This window comes from Helianthus annuus, chromosome 4 (assembly GCF_002127325.2).
Source record: "Helianthus annuus cultivar XRQ/B chromosome 4, HanXRQr2.0-SUNRISE, whole genome shotgun sequence".
Taxonomy (NCBI): Eukaryota; Viridiplantae; Streptophyta; class Magnoliopsida; order Asterales; family Asteraceae; genus Helianthus; species Helianthus annuus.
This window is the reverse complement of record NC_035436.2, coordinates 168,696,066-168,721,185: the sequence shown is the minus strand read 5'-3', so window position 1 is coordinate 168,721,185 and position 25,120 is coordinate 168,696,066. Positions and strand designations below refer to the sequence as shown.

The window sequence follows — 25,120 nt, the reverse complement described above, 5'->3', positions numbered from 1 at the left end:
AAAATGATTCACATGATCGCAGTTGCTGCTGTTTGGAGCATTTGGCTCGCAAGAAATGACAAGGAGTTTAACGACAACATGATTACGGTCCAGAAAATCATTGAGTTAATCAAGGAAGACTCGTTTTTTTGAGTGGAACATAGACCTAAAGAAGGGTCTTTAGGGTGGAATAACTGGGTCGATTTCGATATAACCATGATCTTATAATTTGTTTGTGTTTTCTGGACTTTGTTTGTGATAGGTTTACGGAGAAAACCTACAAACTCCCAAGATAGATAACCCTTAGAGGGGGTCAAGCACCAAGAACAAAGATAGAGAACAAGACTAGTTTTGTAACAATTTTCTCTTGATTCATTCATAACATAAATGGCCTTGTATAGGCCACACAATGAAAGAAAATAACTGCAAAGTAAAAAGTACCACTAACCCACTAACTCTAACAAGTGGGTATAAAAAACAACTAACTAGTGCATGACTTAATCTAATTGCTACGTGCATAAAATAAATAGTTGGAAACAATGGAAAATAAACAAGTAGTGGTGCATGGTTACGTGGGGTAGTTGTGCACATATCAATGCCCACCGCTCGAAAACGTCCTTGTCCTCAAGGACGGTATGAACTCCCACGGGGGTCGCCATTCGACTCTCCCAAAAGAGTTTGGTGTAGTTACAACCGGCCGCCAAGGTGGTTGCCATGGCGGTCGCCATTCCGGTGTCTAACATACGCATGGAAGGAACCAATTAGTATTTTGTATTCAGAATATCCAAGCCATAAAAGTTTTTCACCAATGTTGCTGATAAGTTTGATGATGGTGTTGGTTTTGGTGGTGGTTCAACATGGGAAAAACCATGGGGGTGGTCATTGTAGGGGGAGATCAAGTTACCAGCTAGCCAGCAAGGGTAAGTTTGTGTGGTTCGTGAGGCAACTGGTATCTGGAACGGAACACTCGGGGTGACCTTTTTGGCGGTTCTTGGCATGGACGTGACGATGGTGGTATGGGGCTAAGTGGTGGTGGTCAGAAACGATGAAGCATTGCAATAGTGAAAGACTTCCATGTATGGCATTCTGGTCCTTGATACCATGAATTGAACAAAAAAAAAAGGTTCATCATCGAACGACTCAACAACATAAGGAAACCATTCTTCCTCATAAATTGCATAAAAGGAAAAGAACCGTTCAGCATCACAAATCCACCCGGCAGGATTGTAACCGGTGAAGCGAGATAGATACGTGGAGTCCTCGAGTTCTTCCAAGGCCATGGAGGCTAAGGCTCAATGAAAGCACCAATTGATAGGTTTACGGAGAAAACCTACAAACTCCCAAGATAGATAAACCTTAGAGGGGGTCAAGCTTCAAGAACAAAGATAGAGAACAAGACTAGTTTTGTAACAATTTTCTCTTGATTCATTCATAACATAAATAGCCTTTTATAGGCTACACAATGAAAGAAAATAACTGCAAAGTAAAAAGTATCACTAACCCACTAACTCTAACAAATGGGTATAAAAACCAATTAACTAGTGCATGACTTAATCTAATTGCTATGTGCATAAAATAAATAGTTGGAAACAATGGAAAATAAACAAGTAGTGGTGCATGGTTACGTGGGGTAGTTGTGCACGTATCAATGCCCACCGCACGAAAACGTCCTTGTCCTCAAGGACGGTATGAACTCCCACGGGGGTCACCATTCGACTCTCCCAAAAGAGTTTGGTGTAGTCACAACCGGCCGCCAAGGTGGTTGCCATGGCGGTCGCCATTCCAGTGATCTAACATACGCATGGAAGGAACCAATTAGTATTTTGTATTCAGAATATCCAAGCCATAAAAGTTTTTCAACCAATGTTGCTGATAAGTTTGATGATGGTGTTGGTTTTGGTGGTGGTTCAACATGGGAAAAACCATGGTGGTGGTCATTGTAGGGGGAGATCAAGTCACCAGCTAGCCAGCAAGGGTAAGTTTGTGTGGTTCGTGAGGCAATTGGTATCTGGAACGGAACACTTGGGGGTGACCTTTTTGGCGGTTCTTGGCATGGAAGTGACGGTGGTGGTATGGGGCTAAGTGGTGGTGGTCGGAAACGATGAAGCATTGCAATAGTGAAAGACTTCCATGTAAGGCATTCCGGTCCTTGATACCACGAATTGAACCAAAAAAAGGTTCATCATCGAACGACTCAACAACATAAGGAAACCGTTCTTCCTCATAAATTGCATAAAAGGAAAAGAACTCTTCAGCATCACAAATCCACCGGGCAGGATTTGTAACCAGTGAAGCGAGATAGATACGTGGAGTCCTCGAGTTCTTCCAAAGCCATGGAGGCTAAGGCTCAATGAAAGCACCAATTGATAGGTTTACGAAGAAAACCTACAAACTTCCAAGATATATAACCCTTAGAGGGGGTCAAGCTCCAAGAACAAAGATAGAGAACAAGACTAGTTTTGTAACAATTTTCTCTTGATTCATTCATAACATAAATGGCCTTTTATAGGCTACACAATGAAAGAAAATAATAACCGCAAAGTAACAAGTACCACTAACCCACTAACTCTAACAAATGGGTATAAAAACCAACTAACTAGTGCATGACTTAATGTCACCCCAACCGATGGCGGAATCATCGGGGCGCGACACTGAGCGAAACAGATTGTCCAGAAGTTTCCACAACAACTATTATTACAAATTCAGTTTAATGATACGTCCCATACCGTATCCCAAATAAATAAATAAGTTATCATAGAAGCAACTAGGCAAATAAATTCCGTTCCGACAACTCAGATTTAATTATTACAAACCAGTTGAATAAAAGTATTGCTTGAAGTCATTAAGACTTATCCGGACAAGATCTACAGACAGCTAATGCCATAGACCCCGGATCGGACAACTCCAACGGCTCCATGGCAATTGTTTATTTGCTTCTAGAGACCCCTAGGTAGACCACGACCTACATCTATTCGTTGGCCTCTAGAGCTTTATTCTAGCCTCGCTTCCCTAGCAGATAAGCATCCTAATTACCTGTCACATACGTTAGAATATTGTCAATACATAAAATGTAAAGGTGAGCACACAAGTTTAGTAATAGCATATAGAGTTCGAACAGTTTACACATAACCAGGCACGTACGCAGAGGAAAACGATGCATGGTAATTATCGACATGGGACCATCGATACCAACGACTGCAGGTTGACCGTCCGAGACGGTTCGCAATACATGGTTACCACCGTAATCCATGCAAGTATTTGTCCTTAACAACCCCCGTGTGAACGGGTGCTGAGTCCAAACTATAGTACTATGTTGCTAAGGCGGGTAGATAGCATTCCACGTGTAAACATAATAAACAGCATTCATTTAGTCAAGTAGCACATGCAAATGGTCAGCGTTCAAATAGTTTGTGTTTGATTGTGATTTGATAGGTAACGTATGTAACACCCAAAAGTGCTAAAAGCAAAAAGGGATCGAGTATACTCACAGTGATTGATTGTGGATTGAAGGGAGCGCTGAGAGTAAGATTAGCCTGAATAGTTCGATAGCTATAACGTCTAAACTTTGAAAAGGGACAAACGAGCTTCATTAGACAAAAATACCAAACGGGTCGAATAATTTTATAAGCAAAATTCTGCATTCAACTTCATTTTAACTAAGTAAAATAGTTATAAAAGAGTTCATACCACACATGTTTTACAAGTTATTAACCCCGTCTTTAACTACAAGTTAACATCTAACCGCTACCGGGTTAACTTACATACAAAAGACCCGTTTTAACAAAAATGTTTAACCCAAAAATTTAAACCAAACTAGGATCTTCGCGGAAGCGTGCATCATGAGTGTGTTCGATCCAAGTAGCGCCGCTAACAAGTTCCTTTACCTACATACAACCGTTCCGTTAGACAATTTAAAATACAAGTTTATTCAACATCCATTTACTAGTCAACTTCGAAGAGCGTATAAACCTTCTTCCAAACATGAATTTCTTAACTTGATACATAATCACTTCTACTAACTCAATTCACATTCTTATCACATTTCGTCCTTAACTAACTCATTACAAGTATACGATCTCAACATGTACAAAGATATTATTTATAATAGTGCATACTAATAACATTTCGTAAGCGAGAAAACTTACCTTTGTTGTGGTTTGTTTGCGTTCCGGAATGACTTGAGCTTTCTTCTTTAATCCCTACAATCCAAAATTACATACTTTAAGCTCATGTCATTCTTTTCATTCCATTATCAACTTATTTTCATCAACACACAACAATTTCTCAATTCTAACCATTTAACATTGTAAAATCCTACAACCGTTTCATTCAAGCATTTTAGCAAACACTTGGCGTGCGTAGTAATAATTTAACATTGAGTACAAGTATCTTATGCATATTATAACCCATTCATGTCAATAACATTAACAATATCAAATTTAGTCAAAACATCATACAACCATCATCCTAGCTTGAATTCTCTTAACAATGATTCATTATAAGTTTACCATATGAACATCACCATACTAGTTTACACCAAATTTCATGTTTCATATCATAACACTTTTACTAAAAATGGGTTTTCACTTTTACCCATCAAATTAGTCTAATTCAAGTTTAATTCATGATCTATGAGATGTTCCTAATCCTTATTCATCCTAATTCCATACAATCCCATGGATTTATTCAAAACCCATTTCATTCATGATCATCAAATTGCAAATTTCAACATACCTTATGTTAAGAATGCTAAGATGGTTAGGTTGGGGTGAACATGCAGGTGATTAGCTTCAATTTCTTCCTTCAATTGCTGAATTTTAGAAGTAAAAAGGGTTTCCCCTTCTTCTCTTGATCTCCTGGCGACACACACATCTAATGTGTGGGTGAGTGCCTATTTTAATTTTTATCTCCATAACCCACCTTTCATCCTTGTCATTTTTAGCCCCTTCCACTTGTAATGTTTACAATTAGCTCTTATTTCTTTTCTATTTGGTTATTTCTCACATAATAATTTAGTACATACTCTTGTAGTTATTAATCTTGTTCCAATTATTCTCATACTAGGGTTATACAAACTATAACTTATTTTTATTTTATTTTTTTGTGCGTATTATATAAAACATGAAAGCACTTAACCATAATTTTGGGGCGTTACAAGTCCACCCCCCTTAAAGGAGGTTTCGTCCCCGAAACCTAAATACATACTGTTTATTAACATACGTACACATTACGTAGTCCAAGTCTTTTGGGCTTAAATAGTCCTACTACGAACATACATACCTTACTACTCAAACTCTTACGTATAATTTACATGCTTTCAATGAGCTTAAAGAATTGCTAATCGAACATCTATGCGTATGATTCTTGTACATACTAGTCTACGCGTACACTCATGTCTTACTGCATTCCATTTCGGTTTACACATTAAATTACATCCCGTGCATACACATTCACTTAATTTTCCTTAGGACACCCTACTATTTTATTAGCATGTTACCATAAACTAGTTCCGACACTTCACATATCTATAGTGTCCTAATAAGTTTTACTTATTAAAACTTAGCCATGTCCATAAAGAAAACATATTAACATACATGACACATTTTCGTACCTGCCCTCCTAAAGTTCCGTTCTTACATGTACCTCATAAAACTTTATAGTAGGCTTGGGATACCTTTGGGAAGCTTATCGGGGCCTTGGAAGCAAGGAAAAGTGAGAAAACGTGAAAAATGGGTTTCCGGTATCAGACCCGCATAGTCCGTAATATAAGGCGTCGGCTGTAACAGGGCAGGGGTTAAAGACGCCTCCTCTACAGCTTAAACGCTGATTTTGCGTTTTATTCCTTCTATTCACTAATCGTGTGTCCCGGGGGTTCTAATACGTGAAATAAATCATTATTCAAGTTCTCAATTCATTCCATACCTTTGTACATCCTTACTTGATTTCAATTAATCGAATATAGATAACTTTATCTAAACAAAATAAGAAGCGAGATCGATAGTCACTTACATTAGGCGTCCGTATTTGTGATCGCTTCCTCGCCTCCTTTTGACCCATTTGCTTTCTATGCTTGTGTCATCTTGTCATGATGCTTATCCTTACATGTCACCACATTCACATTCTCATACAAGATTTTTTAAATCACCAATCATATCAAGTTCATATCTCGCATTTTCACTTATCATTTGTAACAAGCGCAAGGCATAGATTCAACAATGCATCATTCTAAATTCACGCAAATTTAACATATCATCAAGTGTAACATACAAGGATCCATCATGCATCATTCAGTCCTTCTGTTATTACAATCATATTAGGATTTCTAATCATACTATTCTCATATTCGTTGACTTTTCTGAAAAGTCAACGATCAAGTATGTAAACTTCCGACTTAGGAACATATGTCCATATCGATGTAGTCGGTAATGCTAATGACACTATAAACATTTCGAACCCATTTAGTGAAATACATACTACCATGTAATCTTCTAGTTACATACACAATACACATAATCCATTTTACACATGCTAATACTTTCATTAACATAATCATAACATCATCATTTACTAGCAAATTTATCTGTTCTACTTTTAGCACATATTCACTTCTTAATTTCAAATTAAGTAATGAATATAATACATGACGAGTATCACTCATTCAAGTACAAAGTACAATGTACAACCCCCTAACGCTTAATCCTTTCCAAACATATATTTAACCCGAATTCTTGTACGAGTTCCATTTATAGCACATTCTTCAAGTTCGTTTACTACCAATTACATCATTATCATATAAACTAGACCTGGCAAACGGGTCGGGTCGGGTTGGGTCATGGGTCAAAACGGGTTAGGGTCAAAACGGGTTCGGGTCAAAACGGGTCGATTATAAAAAAGGGTTGATTTGGTTCGGGTCGAAACGGGTCCGGGTCAGAACGGGTCCGGTCAGAACGGGTTTCGGGTCAGGTCGGGTCCGGGTCAGAACGGGTTTCGGGTCGGGTCGGGTCAGTTTTTTTTCCTGAAGCTTATTGTTGCTAGAATAAATTTATATAGCTGGTAGTCTGGTACTTAGATTCAATGTTACTCATGTTTAGCAGAATGACTAATTATACTCCTTTAAGCTTGGGTTATAATTGCATGAAAGAATGATGTGATAGATATGCTTGAGAGAGTTTTTGTCACTGATATAACAAATTCTATTCTCAAGATTCAAAAATACAAGTCTACATTCAAGAAACTTTGATCAAATATAACAAAAAACAATATGCTAAAGATTGTTGATCACCTAGAAATCATATCCTCTTAAGGGTATCTGAACTTACCTTGAGACCAAGATAAGATTAGCAGATTGTTAGTTATTTCATCAGGTTCAAGTGAGACACATCTTTTAGGATCTCCCAATAAACAATGCTTTATGTAAATGGATCATATACCCTTATAGACGACATCACTGCAGACGATATGAACTGATGAATATAATCAGTTTCTTCAAGCCACCAATAGATAAAAATCTTGGGACTAACACAACAAGAAGATATCTTAAATCAGGAATAAAAAAAAGGTAAAACTGAACATATCATGAGAAAATCATAGCGGCGTGAGGGGGGGGGGTTATTTCATATACTAACTCACACACATATATATACATACATATATATAAATCCCCATACATATATAACCTCTCTTACGTGTTTCGCCACTTGTCGCATAACGCCCCCTAAGGGGCTTTATGACTACACATGGTCTAATGGGCATGAAAATAATAAAATTGAAGAAAAACTGTGATACATGACCACCAGATGTATGTCCAGTTTAGTTGTAAGAACCAGGATGCAACCTAAATGTATGGCATCAAGCCTACAATCATTTATAATTACAAAGCAACGCAACGTACTAGTATAGCATATTCTGTCAACAAGCACAACTCTTGATTCAATAAAACAGTGAAATTTGTAAACTAAAATAGCAAGACATCAAATCAATTAACAAATTATGCAAAAAGAATATACTGAAAACCATACATGAAGGTGTCAATTTTTGAAACTTTACTCTCATTGGGGAATTTCATCAAGCACTTGGTGCTCAGAAAAAAAGGCACGTTGAATCAACAGGGGTTCGACTTAAATCGGTGTCTGGGTTAGCTGGTTAGCTGAGGATGTGGGTTGGTTCGGGTGTGTTGTCACCGGGGGATCGATTGGTGTCTCGGGACATCGGTAGAGAGAAAGAATGACGAGACAAATACATACCTGATGGAGGCGACGCTCGGAGGAGATGATGGCGGAGACGGTGGGGGTTTGTGCCGGAGGAGACGTCGAAGACGATGTGGGTTTGTGGCGGAGGAGACGGCGGAGGTCTGTGGCGGAGGAGATGGCGGAGGTCGTCGCCCGCTGCTTTTGACTTGTGAGTAGAACTGAGAAGAAACCCTAGAGAACCCGTTCCCTTTTTCTTCTCATAACCCGTTCAACCCGTCCCTTTTTCCTTCTAAACCCAAATTGACCCTTCAACTTATTTCTTCAGTTTAGTTCTGACCCAATTGGACCCGCGAATTATTGCAAGGAGACCCAATTTAACCCATAATAATTAAATTAGGGTCCAAAATGACCCATGTTTATGCATTTGGGTCAGAGTTGCCCCCCCTATATTTTATTCATATATGTCAAGTCTTTCATACAATCTCACATCCTAACTTCTCTTAAACATTTCATCATTGATATAGTTATCACAACCCAACCATTATTTCCTTCTTAGTCATTCGTACTTGTCTCGAGAGTTTAACGTTGTTTTAGGTTTGTTACTGATACATGATATAAAGTACATTCCTAGGTTAATCTCCGTATAATTTCATTCAGGTCACCAGGATTTGTCCGTTCATTTCTCTCTCTCTCTCTTTTTTTTTATTACTTGCTATGCACGCCTACGCCCTGATTAATGACATAGAGTTTGAACTAAGAATTTCGTTCTTTTCTTGACCTCTAAAGGTCAAACCTTCCAAACACGTCATACTTGTGTTGACATTTGTTCGTATAGAAACATTATTCCGTCCGAAACTTTCTATTTAACATTCATAAGTCAAATACTTTACTAACCTTATTATTTACATGAACAACGATTCGTGTCCCGATTCAGCCCACCCCATTCGGGAGCGCGTGTCAAAAACTAGATTGACCTCGTCCATCCATGTGATGAGCTTCCGCTCATGTGTATCTTTTCACCAACTCTACTAGTTTATCATGCCAAGAGTTCGACCATTCTCATCTACAAATTAAGCGTTAGCACATTTCATTCAGTTTTCCTTCAAACATGATATTTATCAATTCATCTTGTTTACATACTAGCCCTTTCTAAATTCCTTTTTTTTGTATACATATATTGGGTCATGTGTTGCACTTACTTTCAATTCAAACACACTAATAAAACATCATTTCATCGTTTTAGAAATTTGCGGACAACTTTTCTTCCTTATCCATACTTATGCCATTCTCCGGGTCGTAGTCCGTCCTTCACCCCGATTCACATGAGTTGACTTCTAATATGTTTCTTATGAATTTTTTTTTATGTGACAATTAACTTCATCTCCCTTGCCATCATATTGTCATTGGTCTTACACTTACCCAATAACCCGTTCGACTTTAACAAGGTCGAACCGTCAATATATTTCTAGATAGGTTAAGTTTATTCCTTTTTAAACGCAACTTATCCCTCACTTGCTCATAAGTGCATCATATGTATCTATGCATCATGTTAGTCAAGTGACCTACCTGACTCGACAAGGCTACCGACACCACTTACTTACAATATTTACACCTACCTTAGTAGGAGGAAGAAACACATTCCTTCCCTCATTCTTACTCATTCCCACTTTGTTTATGGATTTGAACTTTTGTTCTTCTTACGTGGCTGGTTCGCAGATACTTATGGATTCAAGTCTCTTCATTCTTACTTATGACTTTTATATGTTCGATCTGTATTTGCTTACGGATTTTACCTTTTACTATTATACTCCATTCTTATAAGTTTAATCCGTATATCAAATACGGATTCAAACTTTTTCATTCTTATAAGTTTGATCCGTACTCACCCACAGATTCAAACTTTTCATTCATACCTTTTGTTCTTATATGTTTGGTCCGCACTTACCTACGGATTCAAATCTTTCATTCTTATAGAATACTCACATTTTCTTAAAAGTCTTGCAACTTCTTTTATCCATTCGTCAACCTACTTCCCGATTCTACCCGACATACTAGTGGTAATTATCATGGTCTCACGAATGTTATATACTTCTTATATTAATCACACATTCTTGTCTGCATTTGAAAACATTCTAGATCAATACCATTTCTTACTTATTCAATTTAAAATTTCATTCTTACGCATACTTTATCATCCCTCTTTCAGCATACTTAATTCATTCTATCATTCTAAATTTCATAACTTTCCTTCCGTTCATTCTATAAAATGGTCAAAACGATCACGAATCATCTACGTGCCATAAATAAGTCAAAGGACTTATTATTACATACATTCGTATCCTTCTTTCCGAAATTTTATGTTCCCGAGACATATTATCATAGCACAATTCGAGTCACATGACTCTTTATCCGTCCTTATCACTTTTCGGGGTCTTGGTGAGGTTACATTCATCTACAATTAAACGTTCATATTAATCATTGTTACATTCATTCTTCCTATCTTTCATGCATCAATCACTCTTAATAATTCTTTCTCACAAGTCATAGACTCATCCAATCTTTCTTTACGAACATTCTAAATGCGTTACTTACTTCATTTGCTTGTGTACATAATTTCCTATTCTTTCACACTTTCGTCATTAAAACATGATAATCATCTAGAATTTCTTTGTTTCGTAATTAATTTAAGGTGTTCCTAGCGTTTAACGAAGGCTAGAACTAAATTAAAAGGGTTTAGCATAACAACACAAGCAAAACAGAAAAGTGGTTCAGGAAGTGCCGTCGCCGACGGCACATATGTGCGTCGCCGACGGCTTCTGAATAGTTGCGTCGCTGACATTGTCCGTAGACAGGGAGTTTGGGCGTCGGGTGGAAGGGTGCCGTCGCCGACGGCACATATGTGTGTCGCCGACGGTCTCTACGTTTTGCAGGCGCTGATTTGCTTAAGAATTCCATTTTCAGGCCTTTAGTCAACCCGAAAAGGTCTTGTGCAGTCCCGAAACCTTCCATAACATCCCGTAACGTTCCAACCCAGGTTATACTAGTAAATTAACCATAACCCATTCCCGTTTCCAACTAAAAAAAACATAAATCGAAATTCCTATATTACTTACTTGTGTAGCGCTTCGGAACGAACACACCTTCATTCGAGCTTTCGGTTTGAGTCCAAGCATTATAATTCCAATACTTGAATCCCTCAAACCTCAGCTCTGATACCAACTTGTAACGTCTAAACTTTGAAAAGGGACAAACGAGCTTCATTAGACAAAAATACCAAACGGGTCGAATAATTTTATAAGCAAAATTCTGCGTTCAACTTCATTTTAACTAAGTAAAATAGTTATAAAAGAGTTCATACCACACATGTTTTACAAGTTATTAACCCCGTCTTTAACTACAAGTTAACATCTAACCGCTACCGGGTTAACTTACATACAAAAGACCCGTTTTAACAAAAATGTTTAACCCAAAAATTTAAACCAAACTAGGATCTTCGCGAAAGCGTGCATCATGAGTGTGTTCGATCCAAGTAGCGCCGCTAACAAGTTCCTTTACCTACATACAACCGTTCCATTAGACAATTTAAAATACAAGTTTATTCGACATCCATTTACTAGTCAACTTCGAAGAGCGTATAAACCTTCTTCCAAACATGAATTTCTTAACTTGATACATAATCACTTCTACTAACTCAATTCACATTCTTATCACATTTCGTCCTTAACTAACTCATTACAAGTATACGATCTCAACATGTACAAAGATATTATTTATAATAGTGCATACTAATAACATTTCGTAAGCGAGAAAACTTACCTTTGTTGTGGTTTGTTTGCGTTCCGGAATGACTTGAGCTTTCTTCTTTAATCCCTACAATCCAAAATTACATACTTTAAGCTCATGTCATTCTTTTCATTCCATTATCAACTTATTTTCATCAACACACAACAATTTCTCAATTCTAACCATTTAACATTGTAAAATCCTACAACCGTTTCATTCAAGCATTTTAGCAAACACTTGGCGTGCGTAGTAATAATTTAACATAGAGTACAAGTATCTTATGCATATTATAACCCATTCATGTCAATAACATTAACAATATCAGATTTAGTCAAAACATCATACAACCATCATCCTAGCTTGAATTCTCTTAACAATGATTCATTATAAGTTTACCATATGAACATCACCATACTAGTTTACACCAAATTTCATGTTTCATATCATAACACTTTTACTAAAAATGGGTTTTCACTTTTACCCATCAAATTAGTCTAATTCAAGTTTAATTCATGATCTATGAGATGTTCCTAACCCTTATTCATCCTAATTCCATACAATCCCATGGATTTATTCAAAACCCATTTCATTCATGATCATCAAATTGCAAATTTCAACATACCTTATGTTAAGAATGCTAAGATGGTTAGGTTGGGGTGAACATGCAGGTGATTAGCTTCAATTTCTTCCTTCAATTGCTGAATTTTAGAAGTAAAAAGGGTTTCCCCTTCTTCTCTTGATCTCCTGGCGACACACACATCTAATGTGTGGGTGTGTGCCTATTTTAATTTTTATCTCCATAACCCACCTTTCATCCTTGTCATTTTTAGCCCCTTCCACTTGTAATGTTTACAATTAGCTCTTATTTCTTTTCTATTTGGTTATTTCTCACATAATAATTTAGTACATACTCTTGTAGTTATTAATCTTGTTCCAATTATTCTCGTACTAGGGTTATACAAACTATAACTTATTTTTATTTTATTTTTTTGTGCGTATTATATAAAACATGAAAGCATTTAACCATAATTTTGGGGCGTTACAATAGCATAACGATATGTAACGCGGAAAAGTAAACAAGTATGGATGGATCGAATGGGCTGGTCGATCGAACGGCAGGTCCGATCGGACGGCCCGTTTGATCGGCTGGTATATCTGTTTGGACAGTCCTGTTCGATCGGCCGATTGGCTCGATCGGCTGGACCATTCTTGTTTCTTCCTCTGGTGTGTTTGTGTTTGAGGATTTGAACTTTTGAAGTTTTCGTTGCAGCATTTGAGAACACTGAAGTGTTCCTACCTTTCAAGTCGGTCGATCGAGCGGTTCGCTCGATCGGCTAGCTTACTCGATCGGCTAAGAACTTCAGGAGTGGTCCTCCACTGAATGTCACTCGATCGAACAGTCTGTTCGATCGGCTGACATTCCCTACTACGAACGAGTTGTGAAAACGATTAAGTGTTGAAGCATAGTATATCATGATCCGAACAGTAATGTTTACCAATCGAGTGACCCATTCGATCGAACATTACTTCGTCAATACTATACTTCAAAAGTTTGGAAAGGTGGGACGCCATGTGCTAGCCGATCGGCTGGCCCGGTCGATCGGCTGGTGTGTCCGATCGGCTGGGCTGTTCGAACAGCCTAGCCGTTCGGCCAGCATTTCTGACCTGGTCGGCCTTTCGTCTAACACTTGGCTGTTTGTTTATTTGTCATTCTTTCAAGGTAACTTGACAAGGTGTTGAACTATGATAACCTCCGTTCCTACTTGCTTCCTTGGCTCGAACAGGAATCACCCAAGTCCGGCCGGTGAACGGTTCGGAATGTCGGTTTTAGAGTTTAACCCGAAATCGGTGAACCTTGTTCATAGAATCTGAGTCTTGAACCTTTTAACTATTTGAATGATTAGTTAGCCGGTGCAAGCTCCGTTTCTATCGGTTTGAAAGCATTGAGTGTAAAAGAGTTGAAAGAAAGTTGGAAATCCTTCTTTCAATCCTTCACATTATGAAAATGTTTAGATCTATGATGGATCTTAACTTGTTTATGTGGAAATCGGTTAGATCTAAGCTATTCATGGTTGAATGATGCCAAATTTTGAAGTTCTTTAAGAAGACCATGATGACATCACCCAAGAACACTTAGATCTTGGTGATTTCACGGTTAGAATTCAAGTTTTGAAAGATAGAAGGGTGTAGAATCAAGTAATGATCAAAAACGTACAAGAATTAGAGTGAAAACTTACCGGGATTGAGAGAAATCTGAGAAAAGGTGAAGAAGATAGCTGGTTCGGTCAGAGCTTTCCAAAAATGGAAAGTATGACAATGACAGCCCTATTTATAGGCTTCCAAAAGAGGAAAGTGGCAGCCGATCGGCTGGGAGCTCCGATCGAGTGGGCCGCTCGATCAGCTGGCAAGGTGCTAGCCGATCGGCTGGCCTGTTCGATCAGGATGCTTCCTGTTCGATCCGCCACGCACTTCGAGTATTTTGCGACGATCTTCGATGTTTCGATTTCGATGGACGATGATACGGATACGATAGAGTTCCTAGTCAAATTACTTTTAATCCCAACCACTATATCTAACATACAATCTTCTATAAGTCACGTTTCGATGTCGGTTTCGATTGAGTTCGATTGCTTTTCGAGTTTCGATTAGATTTTCGATTGACTTGCTTGAATACCACACCAAACATAAAGTAAGCACGCACAAGTAACACATAAGGCACACACACACGTATAATGATACCATAATTCGCATAATTCGAGTCTCGAGTTCGATTGATTGTTAGATCGGTTTGATTACTGATTGGTTATCTTTATCGCATTGTTGCTTCCTATCATTCACAGTCGTAGATCGGTTCGCGTTTAAAACACATTCGATTACTTCGGTTCTTGCTGATTACAACACTTACTCCACATAATACAACTAAAACACAAAATCGACTATCTACAGTCAAAGAAAATCAAAGTTGACTTGGACTTTGACTTTGACTTTGACATTCGAAAACACGGGGTGTTACAGCCTCCCCTTGTTTAGGGAATTTCGTCCCGAAATTAGGCTCGAAGGCTACACGACACCGTGATTTACCAATTTGATGCTTCAGATCTATTTATTTAAACAACTGCGGGTACTTGGCCTTCATGTCGCTTTCGAGTTCCCAAGTGAACTCCGCGCCTCGTTTGCCTTCCCATCGGACCTTCACGATCGGGATGCGAGAGTGCCTGAGCTGCTTGGTTTGGCGATCCATGATTTCGACAGGCTTTTCCACGAAGTGTTACGTTTCGTTGACCTGAAGTTCGTCGAGTGGTACGATTAGATCATGATCAGCAAGGCATTTTCGGAGGTTAGAGACGTGGAAAGTCGGGTGGACGTTACTAAGTTCCTGCGGTAATTCGAGTCTGTAGGCGACTTTTCCGATTCTTTCCAGAATCCTAAAAGGTCCAACATATCGAGGCGCGAGTTTCCCTTTCTTGCCGAATCGGACTACACCCTTCCAAAGTGATACCTTTAGGAGTACGTATTCACCAACTTCAAATTCAAGGGGCTTGCGTCTTTTATCGGCGTAACTTTTCTGCCTGTTCTGAGCTTTTACCAAGTTGTCTCTTATCTGGTGGATTTTGTCAGTCGTTTCTTGTAGAATCTCGGGACCGGTTAGTTGCGAGTGACCGATCTCGCGCCACACAATAGGCGATCGACATCTTCTACCATACAAAGCCTCGAAGGGTGCCATTTGGATGCTAGCATGATAGTTGTTATTGTACGAGAATTCCACCAATGGCAGGTGTTTGTTCCAACTACCACCAAAATCTATAACACACGCTTGGAGCATGTCTTCAAGAGTACGGATCGTTCTTTCAGTCTGTCCGTCGGTTTGAGGGTGGAATGCAGTACTCAGATTAAGCGACGTACCAGGGCCGCTTGAAACGTTTCCCACAATCGCGAAGTGAACCGAGCGTCGCGGTCTGAAATGATGTCATGAGGCGTACCATGATTACGAATGATCTCGTCGGTGTAGATTTGGGCTAGTCGCTCCACCTTGTAGTCTTCTCGTATAGGCAAAAAAGTGGGCTGACTTCGTTAGACGATCAACTATGACCCAAATACTGTCGTGACCTGATGGCGTGGGCGGGAGCTTTGTTATGAAATCCATAGCTATACTCTCCCACTTCCATATTGGTATCGGCGGTTGTTCGAGTAAGCCAGAAGGTCTTTGATGTTCAGCCTTGACTCTTGCACAAGTTAAACAGCTTCCAACGTACAGAGCGATATCCCTTTTCATGCCCGGCCACCAGTACTTATAACGCAGATCCTGGTACATCTTGTCTGCGCCGGGATGAATAGAATACCGGGATTTGTGGGCTTCGTTCATGATAATCTTTCGCAAATCGGTCCGCTTAGGGATCCAAATTCGGTACAGATAATAGAATATCCCATCTGATTTGCTTACTAACTGAGCTCCATCGTGATAGATCCTCTCTTTCTTCAATGTACGCTCGTTAAAGCAAGCATGTTGGGCTTCACGAATAAGGGTTTCGAGGTTGTGCTGGGCTTGGATGTTTCGAGTACTGAGCACGTAACTCTTTCTGCTGAGCGCGTCAGCAACCACATTCGCCTTGCCTGGGTGATATCGAATCTCACAGTCGTAATCGTTGAGAAGTTCTACCCATCGGCGTTGATGCATATTAAGCTCTCTCTGATTAAAGATGTGTTGTAAACTCCTGTGATCAGTGTAGATCGTACACTTGGTGCCATACAGGTAGTGTCGCCAAATCTTCAATGCAAAGACAACCGCGCCTAGCTCGAGGTCATGGGTTGTATAGTTCTTCTCGTGGATCTTGAGCTGACGAGATGCGTAAGCTATAACCTTGTCTCGCTGCATGAGAACACAGCCGAGACCAAGGTTAGAAGCATCACAGTAGATAATGAAGTTGTCGCTTCCGTCGGGCAGTGTAAGAATCGGTGCGTTGCATAGCATATGCTTGAGGGTTTGAAAGGCAGTCTCTTGTGCGTTTCCCCACACAAAAGGCTTGTCCTTATGGGTGAGAGCGGTGAGCGGCACAGCGATCTTGGAGAATCATTCAATGAATCGTCGATAATAGCCCGCTAGTCCGAGAAAAGAACGAACTTCTGACGGGTTCTTAGGCGTAATCCAGCTTTTGACAGCTTCAATCTTCGCAGGATCGACATGGATACCTCGACTATTCACTATGTGACCCAGAAATTGAACCTCCTCCAACCAGAATTCGCACTTGGAAAACTTGGCGTAGAGTTGGTTTCCCTGAAGTAACTCAAGAACCAAACGTAGATGTTGCGTGTGTTCGACTTTCGATTTGGAGTAGATCAAGACATCGTCGATGAACACGATGACGAAACGGTCAAGATAAGGCTTACACACACGATTCATGAGGTCCATAAAAACCGCGGGTGCATTGGTTAGACCAAAGGGCATAACAACAAATTCGTAGTGGCCATAACGGGTCCGAAAAGCAGTTTTAGGAAAAGGACTGGCGCGCATTTCGATTGACTTGCTTGAATACCACACCAAACATAAAGTAAGCACGCACAAGTAACACATAAGGCACACACACACGTATAATGATACCATAATTCGCATAATTCGAGTCTCGAGTTCGATTGATTGTTAGATCGGTTTGATTACTGATTGGTTATCTTTATCGCATTGTTACTTCCTATCATTCACAGTCGTAGATCGGTTCGCGTTTAAAACACATTCGATTACTTCGGTTCTTGCTGATTACAACACTTACTCCACATAATACAACTAAAACACAAAATCGACTATCTATGGTCAAAGAAAGTCAAAGTTGACTTGGACTTTGACTTTGACTTTGACATTCGAAAACACGGGGTGTTACACTTAATCTAATTGCTACATGCATAAAATAAATAGTTGGAAACAATGGAAAATAAACAAGTAGTGGTGCATGGTTACGTGGGGTACTTGTGCACGTATCAGTTTGAGTTTTCCAGCCACTTGCTAACTTCTATACACACATATAGATGGTTGCTGTTCAAAGAAAAAAGTGAGTCAAGTGCTGAGTCTTTAAGCATGGATTAGTTGACTATTTTTAACTGTTGACTATTTTTAACAAGATTGTACACCTTTAAAATATGGATTAATTGAAGGAAGTTTTTAACTTTATATTACTGGCTTTTATGCGGGGGCGAAGTATAGAAGGGGCCGGGGGTATTTGACCTCGTGAATTTTTCGCTCAGTAGTGTTATATATTTAGTTTTCGTATAGAAATTTTTGGGTATATACGTTTTTGACCCCGGTTCTATAGAAATTTTTGGATATATACGTTTTCAACCCGCGTCATTCGGGTCAAGCTTCGCCACTGCTTTTATGTGTATTCTCATGATTACTTTTATATTATTGTTAAAGAGGACAACAATTTGTCTCTATTTGAGTATGAGTTGTTGAAGAATAATTTGATTTAATGGCCATATTATACTTGTGACTCGTGGGCTTTTTAATGCAAAGGGGCCACTTTACCCTTCCTTGTTGATATTGTGTTGACATGTATTACAAGTTAGAACTACCCTAATGTATCAATCTAAGTAGTTAGCTTGTCAAATCATCACTAATATTGAACGGGTCATTTCAATGCACAACTAACAATTGCACCATCAATAACTATATTATTAAAATAAAAATGTATTCCAAAGATTGCTAAATATGATTGTTATAATAACTAAAGGAATTACCTCGCGCTACGTTGCGAGAATTTGTCCGTAATCATTCAGATATTGTTCGGTCGAAGTTTGCCGGTTAATTGTTAAGGTACTGACAATACGTTCTATTTTTTAAACACAACCGAGTATTCTATTCTTTTAAAGTTAACGTATGAAAATTATTAAACGTGTTAAATGGGTATATCATATACAATATAAGTTAAAAGAAAGAAACTTTAAATATGTATCACTGCTGAAGAAATATGAGAACACAAACCAAAAAGGGGCTAAAATAAAGAAATTTGAAAAGTTTGATGACTAAATCAATATAAAAAATATCATGAATTAATATATATAGTAGGGAATATTTCACAGTATAGTAATAATAATTCAATTTCTTAACTAGTTATTTAATACAGGGTAGCCAGTTTTGACCCGATTGAATTACTTTCTCTGTCTGTATACTTATTATTTTCTATTTTACTCAGTATAATGAATTGTGAATTTATTACATTTCTGAATTGATCTTTTCCATATGGATAAGAGGAAATTACCAAATCTGACTCACTGGATTCTCTTGATTGATCTCCAGAAATTACCAAAATATATGTGTTCATGTTTATTTTTTCTGGTCCAAATGGTGAGGCATTGGTTTGACCAAAGTTGGAGCCTGGCTCATGGTCTGGTTTTCGGACCAAATTGATTTTTAACCAGTGAGGTCTGTTTTCGTTTTCGGTTTTCATGTTAAATTTCCAGCTCCGCCAACACGATGTCAACAAGATACAATGACACCGTTGGAGGTAAAAGCGTTATTTTAGACACAATTCGGTCATGAAACTAACTTGGTTCCATCATATCATTTTCATTATTCATATTATGGATTTCATCTTTATTTTTGTCAGGATCAGCTATACAAACACAACCAAATCTTCAACTACTCTTTCTGTTGATCAGATAAGTAGATAACAAGATATTGAAAATTGCACACATCTGATTCCAGTAGTTGATAATTCTTCAATGATTTGAGTGACTTTTACTTCTGCTCATCTTGGCTAACATGTTCAACAGGTTTGGAACGCAAATCACTCGAGACGTGTTGGTTTGATCAGTGTAAGGGGATTCCTCGTAACGTTGGGATCTCTGTTGCGGTATGCATACTGGTCTTGGAAAGTACAACGCTCCATTTTCTCGTGGTCTGATTCCAATCAGTCGGCCTAGTGAGACACTGTTGTCTTGAAAAAATGACGCCGTCGACTGTTTGGTAAAGCGATTCTTAGATATTCAGTAACAAAACACAAATCTTGACACCCTTTAATTAAAATAAACTAATAAAGTATATGGATTTTGTTAAGACTAGATTACCTCAGTGTCAAAGTTGGATGATGAAAACGAAGAAAAGCTCGACGAGGGACCATGATACGTGTTAGATTCTCTTGCACCCGTATCAGCCTCCACACACTCTCGTATACTAAGTCTTGTGTTCATACTACCGAGCCCGAAAGGCCATCCACTTGGCACCTCATGACCCTGTCAATAATACTTTTCATACTTCAAAACTTGAACATATAAGAAAAATCATCAATCAAACTCATTTTATTAAATATAAAGTTATATTTTCTTCAAGATCTCAACAATTGGGCAACAAACAAATATAACTTTCCTATGAAATTTACAACTTCTATATGATTAACTTAACTCTGACCAATAACGATCTCACTATCGTACAGGCCCGCGAACGAATTTAACAAAGAATTATTGTACAATTATACTGTTTTATGTAGTAACTAGTAACATGTTAAACTGTACTTGATACATCTTCTAAACTTGTGAAACTGATCATATGAAAAATAATAGCTTAATCTCTGTTAGGCATTTCATCAAACAGTAGGTGTTCAACAACTTATAAACTGTTTTATTCATAAGCAATGAGCAAGTTTGTTAATCAAATTTGTCTCCAGAAAGATTTCAATCTACTAGTTTAATTAAAATAACAGCTCACTAATAAAATTTCATATGACTAACAGAACTGGATCTATGATAAACAAAATAACCCAATAATAAACCCCAAATTCTAACAAAAGAAACCCAAAATCTAACGAAATTAACCGACAAAATGTTAACATTAATCAAGAATGAAAGTTAAGTGATGAACTGAATTACGGGTTACCTGGATAATCATGAAGAAAAGGTTGAAATGATTAAAGGGGAAGAAGATGAAGATGATTACAAGAATCACGTAAGAATTTGTGAGTTAATAATCGAAAAGATTTGAGTATTTATGTGAAATTTTGGGGTTTTGTATTAAAAATAAAAGTGGTGGCGGTTTACGTGGGTCCATGCCTTCATATCATATTGTCCCACATGCCAAGATACACATAGATATGTATGTATAAATAAAAATATGAAGAATATTTAAGAATATCATGAAAAACATGGTAATATAATACATGTTTTTTACTTGGAATTTTGATGTTATTATGTTGATCTAAGTCTAACACTAGCATACAAAGATGTATCAATCAATTAAAGTATGAAAATTATTAAAAAAATTTAGTCATACATTAATATATTCATAATACGTCATTGGTGTAAATCAGATGAAGCGTTTGTGTGCTACTTAATATTGGTTTGCTAAAAGTTCAAATAGAATCGAGGTAAAATCTATAAATCAGATGAATCATTAGTGAGCTACTTACTCAATATTGACTCGTTAAAAGTTTAAATAGAGTCGAGATCAAAGCTAAATTGCAGACTGTTTGATTTGTGAAGTCGAGACCAACTTAATATATCGAGCTTGATTTGGTTATTAAGGATAAACAAGTTTATTACTATGGGAGGATTATAACAATATTCATATCAGTGCTATTATTATTTTTAATTGATGTATCTTTCACTTATGATCTTAGATTTTTATCCTAAACCCTCAATATCTCAAATTTAGCATACTTGTATTATACGGTTATATTATAGAATATAGTATATAGAAGTTTTTATATAATGGGTCGAGTTGTATTTTTATATTTTTTTGTATTAGCATATTCACTAATACACTTATTTATTTATAATTAAAAAAAGTCTTATGCATTTATAAATTTTTAAACTTTTATAAAACAAGTTTTAAATTTATAAACACTTATAAATAAATAGTGATTTCGTAAAATATAAGATATTTCAAAGTTTATAAATTTATGTGTCACACTCTGGCCGCGTTAAAACAACAAACCGCGGCGGAAACGTCGGGGAGTGAGGCGACAGAATTATTGTTCCACAACCATGGTAGTTAAAAGTTTTGTTTTATTGAAATATTATGAAATGTTCATTGTCATTAAACCAAACAAACAAATTACATATTGTTTATAATTGTTTTTAAGTCACTAAGGCCTTGTCCAGATCCTAAGTAAACTCGCTTCCTAGCAATCAACATCAAGCAACACCACCTGAAACATATGTAAAAATAAAGTCAGCAAAGAAATGCTGGCGAGTACATAGGTTTTGTGGGAGTATCGGATTCATAGCTCGTTTATATGTTGCAGTACTTCGTTAGACTACAAGAGTCAAAATACAAACCTCATTTTGAAAAGTGTATTGCCACATAATTAACCAACTCAAATCAAATTGGTTATAGTTTATAAAATCTCGTAGCCATGACTCTTAACTCAAAAATATTTGTTTTAGTATAACAACTTGTAAACATCTCGTAAAAACTCGTTAATAAAACTCGTATGGTTTATATTGTTTCAAAAACCTCGTTGTGTGATTTCGTTTCAAAATCGTTTCCCCGGTGAACTAAATAATGACACGCAATGTAATATGATAGAAGCACTTATATATAAGATGTACCAGTGGCGTATCTACCATGATTCTATCATACTACACCCGTCCCATTATCTAATCACTACCCAAAACCAATCGTTTAATTCGTTTAACTCGTTTCAAATCGTGTATCTCGTTTCAAATCGTTTAACTCGTCCCAAAATCGTATTCGTTTTAATAGTGAAACTACTTTTGGTCGTCTCCTTAACAACATTCAAACGTTCGTGACTCATCAACTCGTTTCTCGTTTTGCATTAACAAACCACCAAAGGGTAAGTTAACAATCATCAGGTTCGGTCGTTACCTACATAACCCCCACACATAACCATGGGTGTAGTCTGATAACGGGATTTGTCAGATCCTATGGTACCATAACCTAATACTGGTCGGCTCGGCCAAAGCTAATGAATGTCATTCGTTATGTAATCACAACCAACAAGTCTTGTTCACCTTATTGAAATCGTTATTAGTTTAGTATAAACCATCGTTTTTGAAATTATCGTTTAAACCTTGAAATTCGTTTTGTACATATGAATCACCCCAAAACAATTGAAAACAGTAAAATAGGGGAACTATGTACTCACATTGAAGTGCAAAGTATCCTCAATCTAGAGAACTCAATAAGCTCAATCAAACCAAGGAAACTCAAGCAGCACCTAGTAATCGGATCACTAGTCAAACAAAAGACGCCTAATTCGGAAGATCGGAAAGAATGAGGTCTTGTAAACCAAATGAGTGTAGTAACTCATGTGATATGGTCTAACAAAGCCTACATTCTAAATCGGAACCTAACCTAAGTGCTTTCGACCCATTGCGACCCATTAAGGTAACTTACGCTACTTTAACGCGTCGTGCGCGCAAACGCGCGTTCGAGACGTCTAACTAGTCCTATGACAAGTATTATATGCCTAAACATGTTTAAATAGGTTGCATAATCAGTTTAGGTGACAAAAGTTAGGTTACATATGCTTAAAGTCCAATTATGCATGAAAAGGGCATTTTGGTAATTTACCTAAGGCATATAATCTACCTATCATACAACTACTTAAACTCTGTGACCATAAGGTATAACCTCGGAAGGTTATTCCCTATGCAACTATGGTCACTAACCATGCTTGGTCGGATCCTAAAGATCGACCAAACGGGTCGAGTTCGAAAGTCTAAGCGGTGGTTTAGACCGCTCGACTTACGACTCTAAACAAGCACTAACTATTAGTGACGAGTTAAACATGTCAAAGCATGTTTAACCTACTGATTTGGTATCAAAACGAAGCGTTTTGATACCTAGTAGTAGTTCCGTTGCAAAATACGTGCTAAAACGCATTTTGACCGAAACTTTGACTCGTCACTACACCTAGTCAACATGGTAATCAATTGGTATAGTCACTAAGGACTATAACCAACGTGATTACGCTCACGTTGCGAAGTTCAAACGAACTTCTCGTTGACCAACTCGTGGTCAAAGCTGAAAGTCAAACTATATTTGACTTTCAAACTAGGAAAGCAATAAAAAGAATGAAAGAATACTCACAATGGGTCCTTGCTATCTTTTCTACAAGAAAACCAAGTTCCCAAGAAGATTAGAAAACTCCAAACACTATGGGGAGCTCTCCAAATCAGATGTAGAGATGAGAAGGAGTGAATGAGCAAAGAAACAAGTGAAGGTGCTTGGCTATTTATAGTTGTGGTAACTTCACAAGATCAAGACACATGGATTGTGTAGCCTCCAAGCAATGATCATGTCCATACAAGTGTTAGGAGCAGATTCAAAGCCTTGGGGAAGAGATAACTTGGCTACCACACAAAGATTTTACAAGAACATCCCCTAAAGAATCAAACAGCAGCAAAAATCAATTTTCTGGTCGCTGGGCCTGCTTTACGGACCGCAAAGGGTCCCTTACGGTCCGTAAGGACCATGCTGCAGATCAGCAACTTTCAGAAATTGACAGTTTGGCCCCTGAGCTTGTTTCGACGTGTTTTGGCACTTCTAACACCCATCAAGCCCATTTTTAACTCCATAATGAAGTTAAAGTATGGGGAACATGAAACATGCTCAAAAATATGTCGGATGTTGGTTCGTTTGATCGTACGATCGCGTTGTTCGGTTAATTACGACGGAAGTCGTAACGAACGCGTGTATGATCCAAAATGCGCTATGAATGGTGTTTTTGCGTTCCAATCACTAAAATAAAATATTTTAATGATTACATAAATTTATGGATGTCCGGATATAATCAGAACGTAAGATATGCGCGAAAATGCAAACTTGTGCACTTTTTGACGCTTTTAGTCCCTGAAAGATCAAATAAGCATGTTTTCGCACACCGAACCCTTCAAAGCTTATTTATAAGCTATGTTTAGGTTATTTATGGTATGTTTAGCTTATGATCAAGTTCCGGACTGTTCGACATCATACGAATCGGTATAGTTTCGCAGTTTGACACAAATAGTCCCTGTAAGCGAATAAACTTGATTTCGACACACCAAACCATCCAAAACTTATTTCTAAGTTATGTGAAGGTTATTTAAGGTATGTTAAGCCTGTTTCACTATCCCGGAGTGTCTGTCGCGTTTAACTGATTGCGTTCACACACCAGTTTGCGTATAACTTTCCAGAAAGCGATTTAAAGCTTGAAATCGAATCGGATCGAATTGTAAAATCATCA

At 37.8% G+C, this 25,120-nt stretch overlaps 1 protein-coding gene and 3 long non-coding RNA genes across 4 annotated transcripts; all 4 read right to left on the bottom strand.

The window, feature by feature from the left end:
- Positions 1-3,595: 3,595 nt before the first annotated feature.
- LOC110936929 lies at positions 3,596-4,857 on the bottom strand. The gene is made up of 3 exons (XR_002590409.2): positions 4,714-4,857; positions 4,125-4,178; positions 3,596-3,863 (listed from the first exon to the last, which is right to left on the bottom strand). It is a non-coding gene; the product is annotated as an uncharacterized LOC110936929 (long non-coding RNA).
- A 2,128-nt stretch (positions 4,858-6,985) lies between these two features.
- LOC110936930 lies at positions 6,986-8,434 on the bottom strand. The gene is made up of 2 exons (XR_002590411.2): positions 8,223-8,434; positions 6,986-7,494 (listed from the first exon to the last, which is right to left on the bottom strand). It is a non-coding gene; the product is annotated as an uncharacterized LOC110936930 (long non-coding RNA).
- Positions 8,435-11,485: 3,051 nt separating this feature from the next.
- Positions 11,486-12,726, bottom strand: LOC118491131. The gene is made up of 3 exons (XR_004890522.1): positions 12,574-12,726; positions 11,985-12,038; positions 11,486-11,723 (listed from the first exon to the last, which is right to left on the bottom strand). It is a non-coding gene; the product is annotated as an uncharacterized LOC118491131 (long non-coding RNA).
- A 6,747-nt stretch (positions 12,727-19,473) lies between these two features.
- LOC110936931 lies at positions 19,474-20,975 on the bottom strand. Its single transcript, XM_022179336.2, has 3 exons — positions 20,809-20,975; positions 20,004-20,168; positions 19,474-19,895 (listed from the first exon to the last, which is right to left on the bottom strand). The coding sequence occupies exons 1-3, from the start codon at positions 20,818-20,820 to the stop codon at positions 19,656-19,658; spliced, it is 417 nt and encodes a 138-aa protein (XP_022035028.1). The 5' UTR covers positions 20,821-20,975; the 3' UTR covers positions 19,474-19,655.
- Between the last annotated feature and the right edge of the window lie 4,145 nt (positions 20,976-25,120).

Bases quoted from the DNA above. Each gene is read 5' to 3' on its own strand.
- LOC110936931 (XM_022179336.2), bottom strand. The intron at 19,896-20,003 runs GTAATCTAGTCT...TTTACCAAACAG, and splicing joins CATCCAACTTTGACACTGAG to TCGACGGCGTCATTTTTTCA.